We start from the raw sequence: 19,923 nt of genomic DNA, 5'->3' as shown, positions 1-19,923 counted from the left end.
GGAAAGAGAGTGTTTATTGAAAAGAGATAAGAGGAAGAGAGAGCTACCGCTGTTCTTGTTCTGCTCCGCTTTTAGAGACTAAGTAAGAACTAAGAAAAAGTTACAAAAATTTCTTCATTTCTTTCTTTTTTTCTTTTTTAATTTTCAATTATTGATTGGTAATTAGAGTATCCATTTGATGTTCTTTTGTTTGTTTGGCTTGTGTTCACTGTTAGGGCTTTTGTAACCTTCACAATCAAAGCACATTACTCTGTTCCAATGGAAAAAGATCTCCAGGAAAAGAAAAAGATTCAGGAAAATTTGGTGAGTTTTGGTTTCTTTATTTTAATCTTTGGTTTTGTTTAATAGATTGGGCCACTGTTTGGCACATCAGGCATATGGGTATTTTTCTAATTTGTTAGTTGCTAAAGTGTGTGTTGAGAACGGTGATGTATATTTGTTTTTCAAAATGTGGTCACATATTCAATTGACGTAGCCGTTCGTTTATTGTGAATTCAAGAGATTCTGGAAAATATTGTAAGTTATTGGGTTTCTTTCTTTCTATCTTTATTTTTGTTTCAAAAGATTGGTGTACTGTTTGGCTTCAGGGAAACTAAAAGAAATTTGTTAAAATAGAAAAATAACAACAACAAAGGAAAATCAGGCTTTTGGGTATTTCTTATTTGTTTGTTGTTAAGTTGTTTACATGTGTGGTAAGAAAGGACTTGAACATTATTGCTTTTCCAAATGTTGTCACATGTTCTATTGATGTTAGCATTTGTTATTTTTGAATTCAAATATGAAATAGTGTGTATGGTTATTTTCCAATCAATGTTTTGTAAATCTGCGTGTTAGTTATTGTTACCATATAAGCCTAGAGTGTCTTTGATGTCCCAGTTTACCTATCATGTGAATTTGGTAGTCATTATTTACTTTTATGCTTGTTCTTATTATTAATTCATTTAGCAAGAAAGGAACTTAGAATGAATTTGGTAGTCATTATCTACTTTTATGCTTGTTCTTATTATTAATTCATTTAGCAAGAAAGGAACTTAGAATGAATTTGGTAGTCATTATCTACTTTTATGCTTGTTCTTATTATTACTTCATCTGGTAAGAAAGGAACTTATAATTTGTATAGGCATTTTATGATTAAAGTTAAAGGTTTCACTATACTTGATTAAGTTAAAGTTGCCATATTGTGTCATTGTATATGATGATTTTTTATTTAAGAAATGTGACGATATCCAAATGTTTTAGAATGGATTTGGTAGCAATTCATTGAATATAATATCCATAAGTCATCTAAAGTAGTTTTGTGAATTAATTCTTGTTCAGTTTTTTTTTTTTTTTATCTTTTTTCATTATGTAAACTCATTTGTCAGAAAATGAATAATTTTGGGAAGCTGAGCAATGACATTTCGTTGGATATTTTCTGCCACTTGTTGGTGAAATACTTTTGTGGCTAAAATGTGTGTGTAAAGGGTGGCAGCAACTTATATCCGATCGCATTTTTAGCATAGTCCAGTCTCATAGGAGCGTATTGGTATGAGGATTATTCTTTGAACATATAGGTTTTCCCTTTAATCGTTGTAATTTATGGTACCATGATGATTCCAAAGCTATTACCTATATTCTTATTGAGATTGGAGTTGGTGAGCACTTGATGTTACAATATTGACCTTTTCCAATGGGCTCATTTGCTGTTGTTCAATCACAAGGTTTGTCTTAATCTGACATATACAGACATTGGCATCCACCATCATCAATAAAAAGCCATCTTTAAAGGCCAAGAGATCAATCCGTGAACTTGAGTCTCTCAACATTTCAAGTAAATAAAGGAGGTAGCTTTGATCTTTTTATCCTAGCTCCTACATAGGCTTTGAGTATTTAAGTTTCCATTTGAATTTGACATAATTTTCTAAATACCAAACCCTCAACACCAATTCTGTAACTATAACACAATGTAGTTGACCATTAGATTCCTCAATACACGACTCGGTGATCAAAAGAATGTTACTATTGTAAAAGCAGGTTAGAGAAAAATGATGGCATTTTTGTTAGAGGGATCTTATATAGGTTGAAAGATGACCATGAAATCCTCTCATTCAATACAGAAAATGAGATGTCATATAGTTTCCAAGCAAATCTCGAATTGATGTCATATAACATTTCTCATTTTCTGTATCGAATAAGAGGATTTCATGGTTATCTTTCAACCAACGTAAGATCTCTCTGATAAAAATACCATTATTTTTCTCTAATTTGCCTCTACAACAACAACGCTCTTTTGATGACTAATTCATGTATTGGGGAATCTAATAGTCAACTGCATTGTTTTACAGTTACTGTATTCATGCTGAAGGTTTGGTATTTAGAGGATTATTTCGAATTCAAATGAAAATTTAAATACTCAAAGCCTATGTAGCAGCTAGCATAAAAAGATCAAAACTACCTCCTTTATTTACTTGAAATGTTGAGAGACTCAAGTTCACGGATTGATCTCTTGGCCTTTAAAGATGGCTTTTTGTTGATGATGGTGAATGCCAATGTCTACATATGTCAGATTAAGACAAACCTTGTGATTGAACAATAACAAATGAGCCCATTGGAAGAGGTCAATACTATAACATCCTCGGGAAGAAAACTAAAGACTGAGTACCCACCAACTCCAATCTCAATAGGAATGTTGGAAATAGCTTTGGAATCTTCATGGTACCATAAATCCCAATGATCAAATTGAAAATCTGTATGTTCAAAGAATAATCCTGATACGGGTACACTCCTATGAGATTGGACTATGTTGAAAATGTGATCGGATATAAGTTGCTACCACCCTTTACTTGAAATGGTGAGAGACTCAAGTTCACTCTTTGATCCCTTGGTCTTTAAAGATGGCTTTTTGTTGATGATGGTGGGTGCCAAGGTCTACATATGTCAAATTGAGGCAAACCTTGTGACTGAAGTTTGCTCTATTCCTATGTTATCAGGTTCCTCCATGGAACGCCTTATTGTGGTTTCGTATTCTCTAAGCTCAGTTCCTTTGAAATCGACGTAGATTGGAAGAACTTGTTATGTTGCTGGTTTACACAGGTATGTGTAGCTATGAAAGATATGAGCAACTTTTGAGGAGTTCTTTGTGTAACCAAATAACACTGGAAAACTTGATTTAATGCATATTGACTTCAGCATAGTTTTCTCTTCTGAGACATTTGGATCATTGATGTGCATACGCACGCCTTATCAACAAAGTTCTTCTGACGCTCGTTATTTCTCCAAGAGAACAATCATCCTTAAACATCATCTTGTAGCTCAATGTTAGCACCAATCAATAGAATTGCACCTACAAAAGTAAAATACAAGTAAATCACTATTATTAAGTGCAAAACATCGATATTAAGGGAAGTAAACAATAGCACCAATTAATAATCACTATTATTAAGTGCAAAACTAGTGCATAAATTGCACTCTAACAATAGTCGTTGTGTCTCAGATAGTCACTTCTTATTATTATTTTAATTACGCTTACAACCGGCCATCGTTACCCTTATTTTATTTAGTTAAAGCAACTAATAATAATGGTAACTATCATATAGTTTCTCTTATGTTAAGTAAATATCAAATTTATCAATTCAAATTAGAAAGCTACCAAATACACCCTCAACTTTAAGAGAAAATATACTTTTTATTTTTTATTTTTTTAATTCATGGAAAATATACTTATATAACTTATATAGAAATCAGAATAATATTTAAATATAATTAAATAAAATTAACTATAAATTAAATATTATTTTCTGAATACTATGTTATAAATTTAATGATATTTTTGTTTTTAAAAATAATATAACTTTTGTACGGATGAGAATAATTTTATATATAAAGAATAAAATTAACTACATTTATTTAATATTACATAAATGTAACGACATTTTGCTTAAAAAACTATCAAAACATTTTTTTCAACTAAAATTAATAAGCTTTATGGATAGCCTCTAAAACACATCTCACATAACAGAAAGAGAGTGTTTATTGAAAAGAGATAGAGGAAGAGAGAGTTACCGTTGTTGTTGTTGTTCTGCTCCGCTTTTAGAGACTAAGTAAGAACTAAGTAAAAGTTACAAAAAATTCTTCATTTCTTTCTTTTTTTTCCTTTTTTAATTTTCAATCGTTGATTGGTAATTAGCCTACCCATTTGATGTTCTTTTGTTTGTTTGGTTCGTGTTCACTGTTAGGGCTTTTCTAACATTCACAATCAAAGCACATTACTCTGTTCCAATGGATAAAGATCTCCAGGAAAAGAAAAAGATTCAGGAAAATCTGGTGAGTTTTGGTTTCTTTATTTCAATCTTTGGTTTTGTTTCATAGATTGGGCCACTGTTTGGCGTCTGGGAAAGTTAAAGAAATTGTTAAAAGGAAGAAAAAAAACAACAAAAGAAACATCAGGCATATGGGTATTTTTCTAATTTGTTAGTTGCTAAAGTGTGTGTAGAGAACAGTGATGTATATTTGTTTTTCAAAATGTGGTCACATATTCAATTGATGTAGCCGTTAGTTTATTGTGAATTCAAGAGATTTTGGAAAATATTGTAAGTTATTGGGTTTCTTTCTTTCTATCTTTATTTTTGTTTCAAAAGATTGGTGTACTGTTTGGCTTCAGGGAAACTAAAAGAAATTTGTTAAAATAGAAAAACAACAACAACAAAAGGAAAATCAGGCTTTTGGGTATTTCTTATTTGTTTATTGTAAGTTGTTTACATGTGTGGTAAGAAAAGACATGAACATTATTGCTTTTCCAAATGTTGTCACATGTTCTATTGATGTTGGCATTTGTTATTGTTGAATTCAAATCTGAAATAGTGTGTATGGTTATTTTCCAATCAATGTTTTGTAAATCTGCGTGTTAGTTATTGTTACCATATAAGCCTAGAGTGTCTTTGATGCCCCAGTTTACTTATCACGTGAATTTGGTAGTCATTATTTACTTTTATGCTTGTTCTTATTATTAATTCATTTAGCAAGAAAGGAACTTAGAATGAATTTGGTAGTCATTATTTACTTTTATGCTTGTTCTTATTATTAATTCGTCTAGCAAGAAAGGAACTTATAATTTGTATAAGCATTTTAGGATTGAAGTTAAAGGTTTCACTATACTTGATTAAGTTAAAGCTGCCATATTGTGTCATTGTATATGATGATTTTTTATTTAAGAAATGTGACAATATCCAAATGTTTTAGAATGGATGTGGTAGCAATTCATTGAATATAATATCCATAAGTCATCTAAAGTAGTTTTGTTAATTAATTCTTGTTCAGTTTTTTTTTTTTTATCTTTTTTCATTATGTAATCTCATTTGTCGGAAAATGAATAATTTTGGGAAGCTAAGCAATGACATTTCGTTGGATATTTTCAGCCACTTGCCGGTGAAATACTTTTTTGGCTAAAATGTGTGTGTAAAGGGTGGCAGCAACTTATGTCCGATCGCATTTTTAGCATAGTCCAGTCTCATAGGAGCGTATTGGTATGAGGATTATTCTTTGAACATATAGGATTTCACTTTAATAGTTGTAATTTATGGTACCATGATGATTCCAAAGCTATTACCTATATTCTTATTGAGATTGGAGCTGGTGAGCACTTAGTCTTCATTTTTTTTTCCGAGGATGTTATAGTATTGACCTTTTCCAATGGACTCATTTGCTGTTGTTCAATCACAAGGTTTGTCTTAATCTGACATATGTAGACATTGACATCCACCATCATCAACAAAAAGCCATCTTTAAAGGTCAAGAGATCAATCCGTGAACTTAAGTCTCTCAACATTTCAAGTAAATAAAGGAGGTAGCTTTGATCTTTTTATCCTAGCTCCTACATAGGCTTTGAGTATTTAAGTTTCCATTTGAATTTGACATAATTTTCTAAATACCAAACCCTCAACACCAATTCAGTAACTGTAACACATTGTAGTTGACCATTAGATTCCTCAATACATGACTCAGTGATCAAAAGAACGTTACTATTGTAAAATCAGGTTAGAGAAAAATGATGGCATTCTTTGTTAGAGGTATCTTAGATAGGTTGAAAGATGACCATGAAATCCTCTCATTCAATACAGAAAATGAGATGCCATATAGTTTCCAAGCAAATCTCGAATTGATGTCATACAACATTTCTCATTTTTTGTATTGAATAAGAGGATTTCAAGGTTATCTTTCAATGAACGTAAGATCTCTCTGATAAATATACCATTATTTTTCTCTAATTTGCCTCTACAACAACAACGCTCTTTTGATGACTAAATCATGTATTGGGGAATCTAATAGTCAACTGCATTGTTTTACAACTACTGTATTCATGCTGAAGGTTTGGTATTTAGAGGATTATTTCGAATTCAAATGGAAATTTAAATACTCAAAGCCTATGTAGCAGCTAGCATAAAAAGATCAAAGCTACGACCTTTATTTACTTGAAATGTTGAGAGACTCAAGTTCACGGATTGATCTCTTGGCCTTTAAAGATGGCTTTTTGTTGATGATGGTGGATGCTAATGTCTACATATGTCAGATTGAGACAAACCTTATGATTGAACAACAACAAATGAGCCCATTGGAAGAGGTCAAATACTATAACATCCTCAGGAAGCAAACTACAGAATCAGTGCCCACCACCTCCAATCTCAATAGGAATGTAGGTAATAGCTTTGGAATCTTCACGGTACCATAAATTCCAATGATCAAATTGAAAATCTGTATGTTCAAAGAATAATCTTGATACAGGTACACTCCTATGAGATTGGACTATGTTGAAAATGTGATCGGATATAAGTTGCTACCACCCTTTACTTGAAATGGTGAAAGACTCAAGTTCACTCTTTGATCCCTTGGTCTTTAAAGATGGCTTTTTGTTGATGATGGTGGGTGCCAAGGTCAACATATGTCAAATTGAGGCAAACCTTGTGACTGAAGTTTGCTCTATTCCTATGTTATCAGGTTCCTCCATAGAATGCCTTATTGTGGTTTTGTATTCTCTAAGCTCCGTTCCTTTGAAATCGACGTAGATTGGAAGAACTTGTTATGTTGCTGGTTTACACAGGTATGTGTAGCTATGAAAGATATGAGCAACTTTTGAGGAGTTCTTTGTGTAACCAAATAACACTGTAAAACTTGATTTAATGCATATTGGCTTCAGCATAGTTTTCTCTTCTGAGTCATTTGGATCATTGATGTGCATACGCTGGCAGTTTAGCTTCATGGTTTTTTCATCTTATTCTCTCATATGATTAATGTGGTGGTTGTTATGCTTTAACTTGTTGGTATTTCCCTCTGCTGATACTAATTTGGGTAATGACCCTATTCAGAGCTATTATCTCCCAAATCAGTGCCTTGAAGGAATGACTAAGCTCTCCTACAAATCTACGACTGGGAGAAGGTTAACCATGAAAACCATGTAGTTTCTAGATATAAGTTCACCCTGTTTGTGCACAACTGATGGCTAAGATATCCTGTGCATCAAACCTTGAAAGGGAATCATACTTAATTTGCATAAGAAATACTTGATGCTTTAAAAACTGCTTGATGATTGTACCCCAATTCTTTTGTTTTCAGCTCATTTACTAGGGAGATCAAAAGTGATTGCTTGTCCTTGCAAGGAAACATTTTGTTACTCCCAACGGAACCCAAAAATATTTAGTTTTGAGTCTTGCATACTACATGTTTTCATTTTGATATTGAGAACAATAAATGTAAAAAATAGGAATGATCATAAGCTTGTAATAATTGAAGATTTTTGTAACATACTATATATAATGGTGTTGATTTTGTGCTTGATAAAAGATGGAACTCATATCCGTATACTTGAACTTCAAACTTCCAATCTGTAAAACATGCCAAGCCTACTACTCCATAATTTGTGAACTAACAAATCGCCACATCAAAATTCAGTGCTTTAACGTCTTCTTTTTACGAAAGCCAGCAATCTGCCCAATAATTCTTGATGTTTAATTGTACTGAAAGAATCCTTCTTCGATTTCTAGAAAAAAAAAATACATTTACATAATTTAAAATTAAAAATAGAAACCAATTGGGATGTAGCCGGTCCCAGACTAGATGTACACCAGAAAATGCCTTACTGGATTTGTAATGCCATTGCTAGTAACCAATTAGGACCTAATTTGGTAATTTTCAATTGTTATTGCTATTATCTATTGGGAATTCCCAAATGCAAAAAGGAAGTTTGATTATTTTGATCAAGGAGTGACACAGAGTTCAGTAACAAACAAAAGTGAGAACACTTGGTAGCGCAACAACCCTAAAGCAACTTCAAAATGAGAGAAAATGTAATTAGATATCACAAAAATATAAATAAATTTGTCTCAGGGTGATTTCTTTTTGCTTTTCACAGGTATGCAAAAATATAATACTCACAATAAAACTTGTCGAGTTGTGGAAAAAACACAAACATCAAAATGGACATTTACATATAATTATTATCCTAATAATAAAAATGCATTTGTAAACTAATGAATAGTACTACCTCTTCTATGTCAGTGTCACTCACAGTTCGATATTTGAACTGCCTTTTATCCTTGCCAAAACCAGAAAAAACAAATGGCTTTCTCTACACAAAGTTCATAAAATATTGGGAAATTATTAGCCACATACCCTTAAATAACACTCGTATCAAACATGCTAAACACTTTTCAAGTGTATCACTCGTATACTCTAAGTTGACAAAACACTTCTGTCGTCCACCAATCCGTTAACTGCCGTTAGCAAGCGCTGACATCATAAGGGTAATCTAGTTTTTTTAAAAACACGACATGTCATCCCATTTACTAGTAAAAAATGACATGTCATATGATATATATTGATAAAAATGACATGTCATCCCATTCATCAGATAATTATTAATAATTGCTAAAAAAAGCTACTTTACAACCGAATCTACTTCTCTAAAATTTAACCTAAATTTTTAAAAATCTACTCCTCCAAGCTTCAACTGGAATTTTTTATGGTATAATATGTATAATTATAAATAATATGTTGTTAATAATTTTTTATGGTATAATATGGATATTTTTTACGGATAATTGTTAATAATATGTACCATTAATAATTCATATTTTTTTAATCAAAAAAATGTATTGTTAATAACAAAATAAAAAAAAAATTGTGTATTGAAAATTTATGTTACGGTTTTGGGTAAATTTATATTTTTACCTCATTTTGAGTTTCAACGGCGAAATAGTCAATTTGCGACAATTCTGTTAACTTTCTAACAGAAATTAAAGGGTTGGTGGACGGTAGAAGTGTTTTGTCAACTTAGGGTATACAAGTGATACATTTGAAAAGTGTTGTAGCACGTTTAATACGGGTGTCATTTAAAGATATATGGCTGATAATTTTCCTAAAATATTTATCAGGCAAACACTATCTTACAACTAATGTAAGATACATTTCTCTCACATGAACAGTGCATGTGTGGGGTCCATGCATTATTCATGTGAGGAGTGTATCATACATTAGTTGTAAGATAGAGAGATCCTATTTATCAAAATATTTTGCACAACAGCTAGCAGATTTAATGAAGGAAAAAAAAGGTCCATGGAAGAGACATCATAAAAGAACAGCAAATCAATTGATTGCATATACAGGACCCCTAAGGTAAAGTTTACCGATTGAACAAAAAAAGCATGCACCCAAAAACCCAGCTTTTTATGAAGTCTGGGACCACTAAAACGTACTGCACGGATAAGTTGCACATTGAAAATTAAGAAATTGTGACAGTTAGGTGTACAAATATTATGAAGATCTAGATGAAAGCGCACACATTTAAAAAAATGAACATTAATGGTGCGTTTACTTGCCGGATTGGGGAATCGGAATCTGAAATCAGAAGATTGATGGTGTTTACTTCGTAAATATAGAATCGGAATGGTGGGGTCCACCACTATTTGAGAATGGGGAATGGGAGATTGATTCCCATGGGAAGGTGGGAATGGGTCTCCCATTCCTGGAATTGATCATTTTGCCCTCCCCAAAATTAAAAATGCCCACTTTGTCCTCTTTTATAAGTAATTAATATAATATTATAATTAATTAATTAATATATTATGATTAATTAATATATAAATATATTATTAACTATAATTATTAAAAATTATAGTTCTTGAATAAATAATCACAATAATTAATATATTATTATTATTATTATAGTTAATTAATTAATTATTACTATTAATTAATATATTAACATATTATTAATGATATTGACTAATAATGATTATTTCTTAATAAATAATCACAATAATTAATTTATTATTATTATTATTTTAATTAATTAATATGCTATTATAATAATTATAATAATTATTATAATTAATTCATATATTATTATTAATTAAATAATATATTTATTACTAATAATTAATATATTAATATATTATTAACAATAATTATAATTTTTGAATAAATAATCATAATAATTAATATATTATTATTGTAATTAATTAATTAATATACTATTATAATAATTATTAATATAATTATTATAATTAATTCATATATTATTATTAATTAATTAATTAATTAAATAATATAATTATTACTACTAATTAATATGTTATTAAAAAATAATGATTAATAATTATAATTTTTGAATAAATAATCACAATAATAAATATATTATTTTAATTAAGTAATTAATATTGATATTATTAGTTAATATATTTTTTAAATAATTTTTAATATAGTTTTTATAATTAATTAAAAATTTTACAATTAATTAATATATTAGTTAATAATAATTATGACAATGATCCATTAAATACTTTTTAGTAATTTGTTACAATCTAATTAATTCCGATTCTGATTTCAAGACAAAGTAAACACATGAATGACAATCCAACTCATTCTGACTTCGATTCCTACAGTTCAAGTAAACAATTTATTTTGATTCCCATTCTCAATTCATATTCCAGCCCATTCTCATTCCAACCACGTTCCCATTCCTACCCACGTAACTTGAAGACTTAAACTTTGCCGGCTTGAGTTTTTGCGGAATCAGCTGGAAACGTGCACCAGTGGGAGTTGAGGTTCAAGTGCAGCGCTATGAGTAGATGAGTTTAAAGTTCCTTTTTCTCTGAGTTCATTTTCTCAACGTGAGAATTGATAATAGACTAGGGCTCTCTTACTGACTGTAAAGTTAAATCAAGAGTTGAAACTCTTGGTCATCTGGGTTTGTGATTTTTTGTAAAGATTGTACTGTGCGAAGCTAATTCAAGTTGAGGTATAGTGGATTTGCGATTTTTGCAACATTGTACTGGATTTGCAATTTTTGCAAGATTGTACTCTGAATTATGGCATAATATTTGCGGTTCATTTCGCTAAGAATGATTTCTCAAAGACTAATTGAAAAAGACTTCAAGTTACACCATTTCTTCTTAATTAAGCTAACTCTCGAATCCTTCGAGTTACACCATTTCTTCGGCTCTGGGATGTCTTGGAAAGTGCAAAGGTGGGCACCCTAGCTATAGTTGTTTCTTTGCATTTATCATAATACGTAGTAGTATTAGTAGTAGTAGTAGTATCCTTATTAACCAAGGGAATAATCTCTGTAGCGAGTGCAGTGCAAGGCACTTGATAGCCACAAGAAATTTGAAAATGTATTAAAAGTATTAAACGTTATTATGGTACTGCTGATATGGCTATATATATGAGTGTGACCAATGACATATATGCTAACAGTTAGGGACCTCCAAGTCACTCTTATCTCTGGCAAAACTGTTTCATAGAGTGTCATACATGCATTATCTAGTTGTATTACCTCTGATGTATTATAAAATGAATTTCTTCAATAGGAGAGATACGAAAAAAAAAACAAAAGATAAAAAAATTCATTAATAATATTATCATTAATTTTTTGGTTACTAATTAATTCTGACCTTTTTAGTGAAGGGCACACATTAAAATTTAATAAGATATATCGTACCTATTAATGGCATCTGTGAAAAGGGTGAGGGCATCAAGTGCTCCATAAACATCAAAAATGTCGTCAATAATGTAGACGAAGGAGATGGGTTTTGTGAGCTCTATCCTTTGCCACGACAAGTTTGGATCCGTGAAACATGCCATTGACCACACATACCATTTAACTGGTTGCTCTCTTGCAAATTCCAACTTCTTAGCCAAACCGAGCTCTCTCCACCAACTAACATATTTTAAACATGTTACCATATGACAATATAAGGCTAAATGCCCTTTACTTGCTTCCTTATTGCTTTGTTTAATAATCCATTACATCCCTATAGTTTATAAAATATCCCATTGCATCAATCTCTCTCAATTTTTATACAATTTGACAGCTTATCCTTTATTGGATAATTGAAATGAATTTAAAAAAAAAAAGAGTTGTGATTTTATTTTTTTTAAAGATTTTTTGAAAGACAATTTGTAATGGAATTAAAAGTATTGACAATTAAACTGAACTTGTAAATATAATTATTAATTTTTCATTTCTTTTCAAAATAATTTTTTGCGTGTGTTTATATATTGATCAACAGTAAATTATAGTCAATGAATATTTAAATTTATTTATAATTTAATTTGGAAAATTAAATAGTTAACAATAACATTCCCAATCAGAAACTTATTTTCCATTATTATTCAAATATTATCCCTTATAGAAAATATGTTCTACGTGATTAATAATAACAGTGTGAATTTGAATAATAGTGAAAGATAATTAATTTTTGCTTTTATTATCAATCATTCCCAGATAAATAATTCACAAATGATTTATGTTATTCATTTGTATTATTCAGATTTATCTGATATAAAACTATCAAATTGAGCAAAAAATATGAGAATCAAGAGTGTGTCTTGGATTCAAACTATAAGGTTGTTTGAGCATTCACTCCAAATTATATTTAGTTTTAAACCAAAATTAGCTTACCTGGATATTTGCACAATTTCCTTTTGGTGTAAGGATTGGACCAATTTGAAATCCATATTCGCTAGTTCTTGCAAATCCAGTATCCAAATATATTCATTGCCTTGAAAATTGCCATGGAAAAAGTTTTTGGCCGGGGACAAGCTTTTGCGAAAGGGATGCAGCAACAGATGCTCAACTACTCCCGCTAGATCATAATTAGCAAGATGTGTCGCACTAAAGTGTCCAGCTTCATCAAGCACATCTTCTTCTCCAATACTTAGTTGTGAGGCCTCGTATAAGCTCATCAATCCATTGATGTCTTCACTTATATTCTGTTTAAACTCCCCTTCTTTGTTTCTGAACCTGTTAAAAACATCTGTTTGACACCAATTTTAAAGTCAATTAAGTTCAGTTTGATCGATTAGAGTACTCATATGACAAAGAGTTGGCAGAAAATTAAATACACACGCACATATACACAGACCTGGAGACACATAGTAACCTTGTTGTCTCAACAGTCGAAAGCGAAGGGCAACCTCTTGAAGGTCATTATAGCGATCACCATCAGTGAAAAATATGCTATACTGCCTTTGTAGAATTAGTTCAATCTCATGTTGAAAATAGTAATCAATCCCTAGGCGTTGAACGACATCAATCATGGCCAATCCTTCAAAAGAATCGTCATCTCCTAGTTTGATAAGTATGTGCTTGATTACCTCCAGTTTTTTCGCATGCTTAATGTGAATGTCGTCATACATAAGATAAGAGACAGAGCATTAAACACTTTCCCATAAGGTGCCTGACAATTATGAAATAAGAAACAAGAAATACTATTTAACCACATAGTTTAATAGTTTTCCCGAACTTTAATAAAGCTCAAGATCCTAAATCAGATCAATACTATATACGTTGTTTATATATGTGGCTCACATTAAAGTTAGTGGGGTGTTCACTGGGATAAGTGAAATGTTTCAACGGGGCAGAAACACCTATGTTATCATTAATGTTGCCCTTTTTATTATTAGGCAGCAAAGAATTAATGTTACTGAGGTTTGGGTTGCCAACTTTTGATATGTGTTTTGGAATAACTTGAATGTGGGATGAATCAGACGAAATATCTTTGGAAGAGAAAGCCATGGAAAGTGTGTATTCGTGGAAATAGCTAATCTTGACAGAGAAGAGATAATTGGTTCTAATAAGTCGAGAATATGAAGAATAAGTGAAGCAATCTTTGGAAGAGAAAGCCATGGAAAACATGTACTTATGGAAATAGCTAATCTTGACAGAGAAGAAAGAATTGGTTCTAATAGCTCGAGAATATGAAGAATAAATGAAGCAATTATAGAACACATTTCCCGTCAAAATAGAATAGATTTATCCACGTGCTTTTCTTAGGAAGCGAAAAGGCCGCGTGTATACGGCTATACGCCTCAATTAGGATAAATGCTCGCTTTATGTCTTCATGTTAACTCTGTTTAATTTTTATATTTAAAAAAAAAAAACCCTCAAAACACCCTTGTATTTAACTATATTATGTTCTTACTCTTATTTTTCTTTACTTTTACAATAATACGCTTGCAATAATATTCTTTACATTAATTTATTTATTTATAACAATTTAATTAGCACATTAACCGATAAATATTACTATGAAAGAACTAGTATTTTTTAAACCCATGCTAATAATTTGTTTATAAATAAATTAATATCAGCCAACTTAAGCATGTCTAATTTCCTTGGGATAATTTTTACTAGTAGTTATTTTTAAAAAATTAATTTACCAAATTAATCTAAAAGTAAAATAATAACTTAAAAATTTGTGGAAAATTTTATGTTATTTTTAAGGTTAATTTGGTTAAATTAACATCTTTTTTTTTTTATTAACTTCTTCAAGAAGGCAAGAATATTGTTGTAAGGGTATTATTACAAAAGGAAAAAAAAACAAGGGTAGAAGTGTAACATATTTAACTGTGAGGGTATATTAAAATTTTTTCTTTTTAAATATAAGGATAAAAAAGACATTTAACTCAAAATATAAGAACTAAACAAGTATTTACCCCTCAATTATAAGACAAATTAATTAAATATAATAATTAGACACCATCAATTAATCAAAAACTCTAGCCGCCACCGCCACTTCCCTTTATGCCACCATCTTCTTATTTACTTTCTATAGAACAATTAAAAACACTTTTTACATTCTTCATATACACTATCTTCTCTTCTACATTTTGTAGGTGCTACATATTCTAAATATTTTCTTAATAAAATTTCATCTCAAATGATGTAATATTCATTCACTAATTGGCAAAATTATGTAACTAATTCACACATAATTTATAAAAAATCATCAACCACTTTATGAATAAAATCACATTATTTGCAATGAAATGTGAGATCGAAATTTTCTCTTTACTACTTTCTAACTTTTTCTTTTTTTTACCAATTAAATGATATATACTTATGAATTCATATCAGGTGAGTAATGGGTCCAGGGGCTTTGGCAAATGTGGGTTTTGCCATTTTATATGTTTATGATCACTTTATCTACTGATTTTTGCATTGACCTGTGCATACGTACAGGAAAACAAATGAATTTTATTTTTTAATTTTAGGATAATTAAATTGTTTTTAATTCAATTTAAAACCCACGAAAAGCTATAAATGTATTTTTACATGTTCAGAAGCAAGTGATGACATGGTACGGGTATAACAATAAATATAGAATTTGACGTACAAATAGATAGTAAAAAGTAATGGAAGGAGCAGGGGTGGAAAAAGCGAACTTTGATTATAGGGGTTAAATAATTTATACAAAAAAACTCGACGTATTTGAAATACTCATTTAGAGAATAATCTTATATTTGTTGGCGCAATCCTAGATCATGTTGTAAAGAGTTTAGATTATCATATTTTCTTGATTCAATTCATGAAAATTTAGGGGGCTGTTGCTCCTAGTCAAAGGGTAAAGGTTCAACATTAATTAGTTGGATTTAGAGTCAAAGAAGTTAGATTTTCTGATATATCTCTTCTCTTGAAGAATGCATCTAGAGTCTGTTAGATTTTTTGATACGTCTTTTCTCTTGAAGAATGCATCAAGAGCCTTTTGTGGCTTAACCATATTCTAAGAAAAAAATTATTTTTAAGATAAAGGTTACTGGATTACTAGAAATGGAATGTCAAGAACTTATTATTTATAAAAATAAGTGGACATTCATTTACTTTTTAATTTCTAGTAAGTGGAGAGGAATTTTTTTTTAATTTTTAATTTGCCTAGCTATTAACTATTTGCTAATGGTAGAATATTGGAAACTAAAAATTCATTGTTCCAGAATCAAGACAATCACAAACAAATATTAACAAAATCTATGTTCAATGTCAAGATTTACCTTCAGTTGAAAAGTTCTACTAATTCATCAGCCAATCAAGCGTCACCCATGGATAAGAAAGTTGATCTTCTTTGTTTAAGCTTTAGATAAAAAAATTTCAATTTGATATTTATTCATTAACGATAAATTTCTATTTAGGTCTTCTTCTTCTTCTTCTTTGACTCTTCCTTTTTTTTATAGTTATATAACCAAACGATAATGTATCAGTCTATAAGATGAGTATTTGATTGATATCAATTTATTTTAATATAAAATATTAAATATTAAAAGCGTTTTCATTTTTTTTTCCAGAAGCTGTGGCACATGCTGATCCCTTAAAAGATCCGCTACTAGGAAGGAGTTTCGGTGCCTATTATTGAATATATGGATGCATGGTCATTTTGTCAAACTATGGAAATGTATCTTTTTTTTTTTTTTTTTCATTTTAGGAATGCAAAACAATCAGAACACATTTATTTTTTAGTCTTGATTGCTCATGGCACAAGCACGATACTATCGTGATGTGGAGGCTGCTACATGTCTTATAATCTAAGTGCTCATTTGCTATGATTTATTTGCCAGTCGAGAATATCTCTTTGAATTTAAAATTTTCTTTTCCTCTTATGTCGTTTGATTGTAATTGGAAACTTAAAAAAAAAAAAGTTAGATGCTTTCTTATAAGAAAAATGATAAACTCACAAGCTTCGTGTTTATATAGGGAAAGCAGATCGAGTATCTGCGTGTTTTTTATTTTTCTTAATTCATATTTCCCCTAAAGCTGAGGTTTATTGTGTTTAAAACTATTAACGTGTAATCGACTTTTTTTTTTTAACGTTGGAGTATTTTTATTTTCTTTTTTATTTTTAAATGCTTTTAGTAAGTCTTAATGGTACAAAAATACTATATTCATAAAAAAAGGTATACGCCTTGCTTGCGAGAGGGAGTTCTAGTAAGTAAAAATAGGCTAACTTGTTCAAATATTATAAGGTGTACTATTGACAATGACATGGATATGGATGTGATTGTTTATTAGTGATTATAAAAATTAAAGTAATAAAAAAAATAAAGATCTTCTACATATTTGAGTTTACAAAGATTTCGCGTTTGTATGTAAATATACATAACTAATGATGTACACATTTTTTTCAGGAAAAAAAAATAATGTGCATGTGGCTTTTAAAATATTTAAAAGCTAAGCAACACTAACACAAGTGAAGGGGGCTTTTCTTATTACAATATGTTGTGCAATAAAATTTATTTATTTTTAATTATACAGCTCTGTAAATGTTTACAGAATCCATGCTTTAGAAAACATCCCAAGTCCTCCGAAATAATGAGCAACCAGCCATATGTATAGTACAGTTTCATATAACGTCAACAGAAGTGTAAGATTGAGAAAATGAAATAATGATCCTGAACAGAAAAGCGAAAAGAAATCGTAAAATTTCTTGAATCAACTTTCGGTGTGTAGTGTGTACTCAAAAGTCATTATTTTTAAAATTGCGGATGTTCGAGATAAATTGAAATGGGCACCATCGGTAGGAACTTATCCTAACCCAAGTTAAACTAAAATGATCTTTCAATAAACCTTTACCTGTTTACCATAAAGCGCGGACGTCTGCAAATGACATTGATTTAATAAATATATATTAGTTAATTTTTAATGACAAATCCTTCATTTTATTAAAATAAAGACCAAACTCACATTTATAAAAGAATTTTTTTTAGGGTCATCTAATATAATTTTTTATTTTATTGGGTCTATTAGAAATTTTCCAAGAACTAGCCCGACCTACAATCATGACAAATGGAGACATTTAAATTAGAGAGGACTTAGTTTTAAAAATATGAGTTAATATTGTTTCTTTGAAATCCAAAACCAGCCGAAATGGCAACTTTAACATGAGAATAGAACTCCATAAATAGTAACTATTGGTATTGTTCACGTCATTGTATAAGGGAACTGTTCATCCAATACTATTTATGATACTATTCACGGCATTGTTCATCCGCAACAATCATAAATTCATCAAGGTATGCACATTGCACTCTCCTTAAGACCAATTTTTGCTTCTTTAGGAAGATTTCCTGATGCAATAAGAATATAAATAATGCGGATCAATCTCTAAGATTCAATGACGTCATTGTTATGAGGTTGCACTCCAAACAACAATGTAAAAAAGTAAAAGAAAAATTATAAAGAAAACATGAGAGAGGAGGAGAAGTCATAGAGGTTGTTGTGCCTTGAAAGCCTTTTATGAAATCATCTATAATCATTTTCTTAAATTCAATTCGAATTAGTCACCCACTTTCTCCTTATTTAATTTGAATTAGTTATCCATATATCTGGCAATTTAATTCAAATAATATAATCCAAATCACATCTCGATATGACTGAATTCTATTTCAAATCAAATACAAAAGTGTTTGCTCTTACTTTCCTCTGATGTGGGAAATTAGTATTTTGAATTACTAATAAAATTCCAACACTTAATTCAAAATTTTATAATTTAATTTGGAGTACTTAATTTGTTTCACTGTTCACTTGACTATATTTAAAGTCTCAAAAACTTAAATTATATATTATTTTTAAATTTTAAAAAATAATAATAAATATTTATTTTCAATATTGAAACTTTTAAATTTTTTAAAAATAATAATAAATTATTTATTTTAAACACTAAAACTCATTGTGGCTACATTTGTAAAGTTTCTTTTCAACTGGATACGCCCATGCGCAGTGTACATTGAATCAACCATAACCAATGTCATTGATCTGAGGGTTTGCTTATAATACAGCCGTTGTGTCTCAGATAGTCACTTATTATTATTATTATTATTATTTTGTCTGAACCACGAGGTGGTCTGATACTCCATATCAGATGTTTTATTATCAGAATGTATATACAGCCTATTTATATATGACATTATTTTTAAATTTAATAAGCCTTGTATTACTTATAACAACAACAACAATAATAATAGGTAAAGGGAATTTTTAACTCTTATCTCCTATATGAGTATTGTTGGTTTAAAAACATTTTGCATAGAAAACTTTGAACCGCAGTTCTCATGCAACATATAGAATTAACATAGTCTAGAAATTATACGTTTGTTTTTTCATAGAAGTAATTTAGGCTGCCAATTCATGATCTGCCACTACCAATTTTGTTAGATCACGATCTGTCACCAACGATCTTATTGGATCACGATTTGTCATCAACGATCTTTTATGTTATGATTCAAGTTCGGCCTGCACTTGACATGTGGGTGCCATTAATTAAGTAGTTTACAATTTGATTTTGGGTAAATAACTTCTTGTTTTGAAATTAAAGTTCAAGGAAAGAACTATTGCTATTTCGTTATCAATGGGCTACATATGTTGCCAAGTTGATTATAGCCTATAATCACGAGGTAATATATGAGTAGTTTATTATTATTCAATACACAAAAAGCTAGTGGGTAATGAACATGGGTAACTTGAAATTGTAAATACCCAAAACACTAGAAATGTATCACATCAAAAATTGTAGAACAAACAGATTTAATTAGAATAAAACATTTGGCAGAAACAAATTGTATCATATTGTCAGTTATGAAAAATTCTGAGTTAACCAACAAAAGCCAGGGATATGAGTAAATAAG

The 19,923-nt window shown here is 30.0% G+C and overlaps 1 protein-coding gene across 5 annotated transcripts in view; it reads right to left on the bottom strand.

Annotated features, from left to right (window-relative positions):
* Window positions 1-14,220, bottom strand: part of LOC102617651 ((3S,6E)-nerolidol synthase 1-like) — a 34,756-nt gene extending 20,536 nt beyond the window's left edge. Inside the window, exons 1-3 of one of the 5 annotated variants that reach the window (XM_052433282.1) lie at window positions 13,841-14,220; window positions 13,395-13,644; window positions 12,932-13,286 (exon numbers count right to left, since the gene is read on the bottom strand). In XM_052433282.1, the coding sequence (XP_052289242.1) occupies window positions 12,932-13,286; window positions 13,395-13,644; window positions 13,841-14,167 (932 nt within the window). In that variant the 5' untranslated portion in view covers window positions 14,168-14,220. Of the gene's footprint in view, window positions 1-12,931; window positions 13,287-13,394; window positions 13,763-13,840 lie in introns of those variants that run through there. The other 4 variants (XM_052433281.1, XM_052433279.1, XM_052433280.1 and 1 more) reach the window with 4 other exon arrangements.
* Between the last annotated feature and the right edge of the window lie 5,703 nt (window positions 14,221-19,923).

The sequence above is a fragment of the Citrus sinensis genome, chromosome 9 (genome assembly GCF_022201045.2).
Source record: "Citrus sinensis cultivar Valencia sweet orange chromosome 9, DVS_A1.0, whole genome shotgun sequence".
In the NCBI taxonomy this organism is placed as follows: Eukaryota; Viridiplantae; Streptophyta; class Magnoliopsida; order Sapindales; family Rutaceae; genus Citrus; species Citrus sinensis.
The sequence above is the reverse complement of the archived record's forward strand: the minus strand, read 5'-3'. Positions and strand labels throughout refer to the sequence as shown.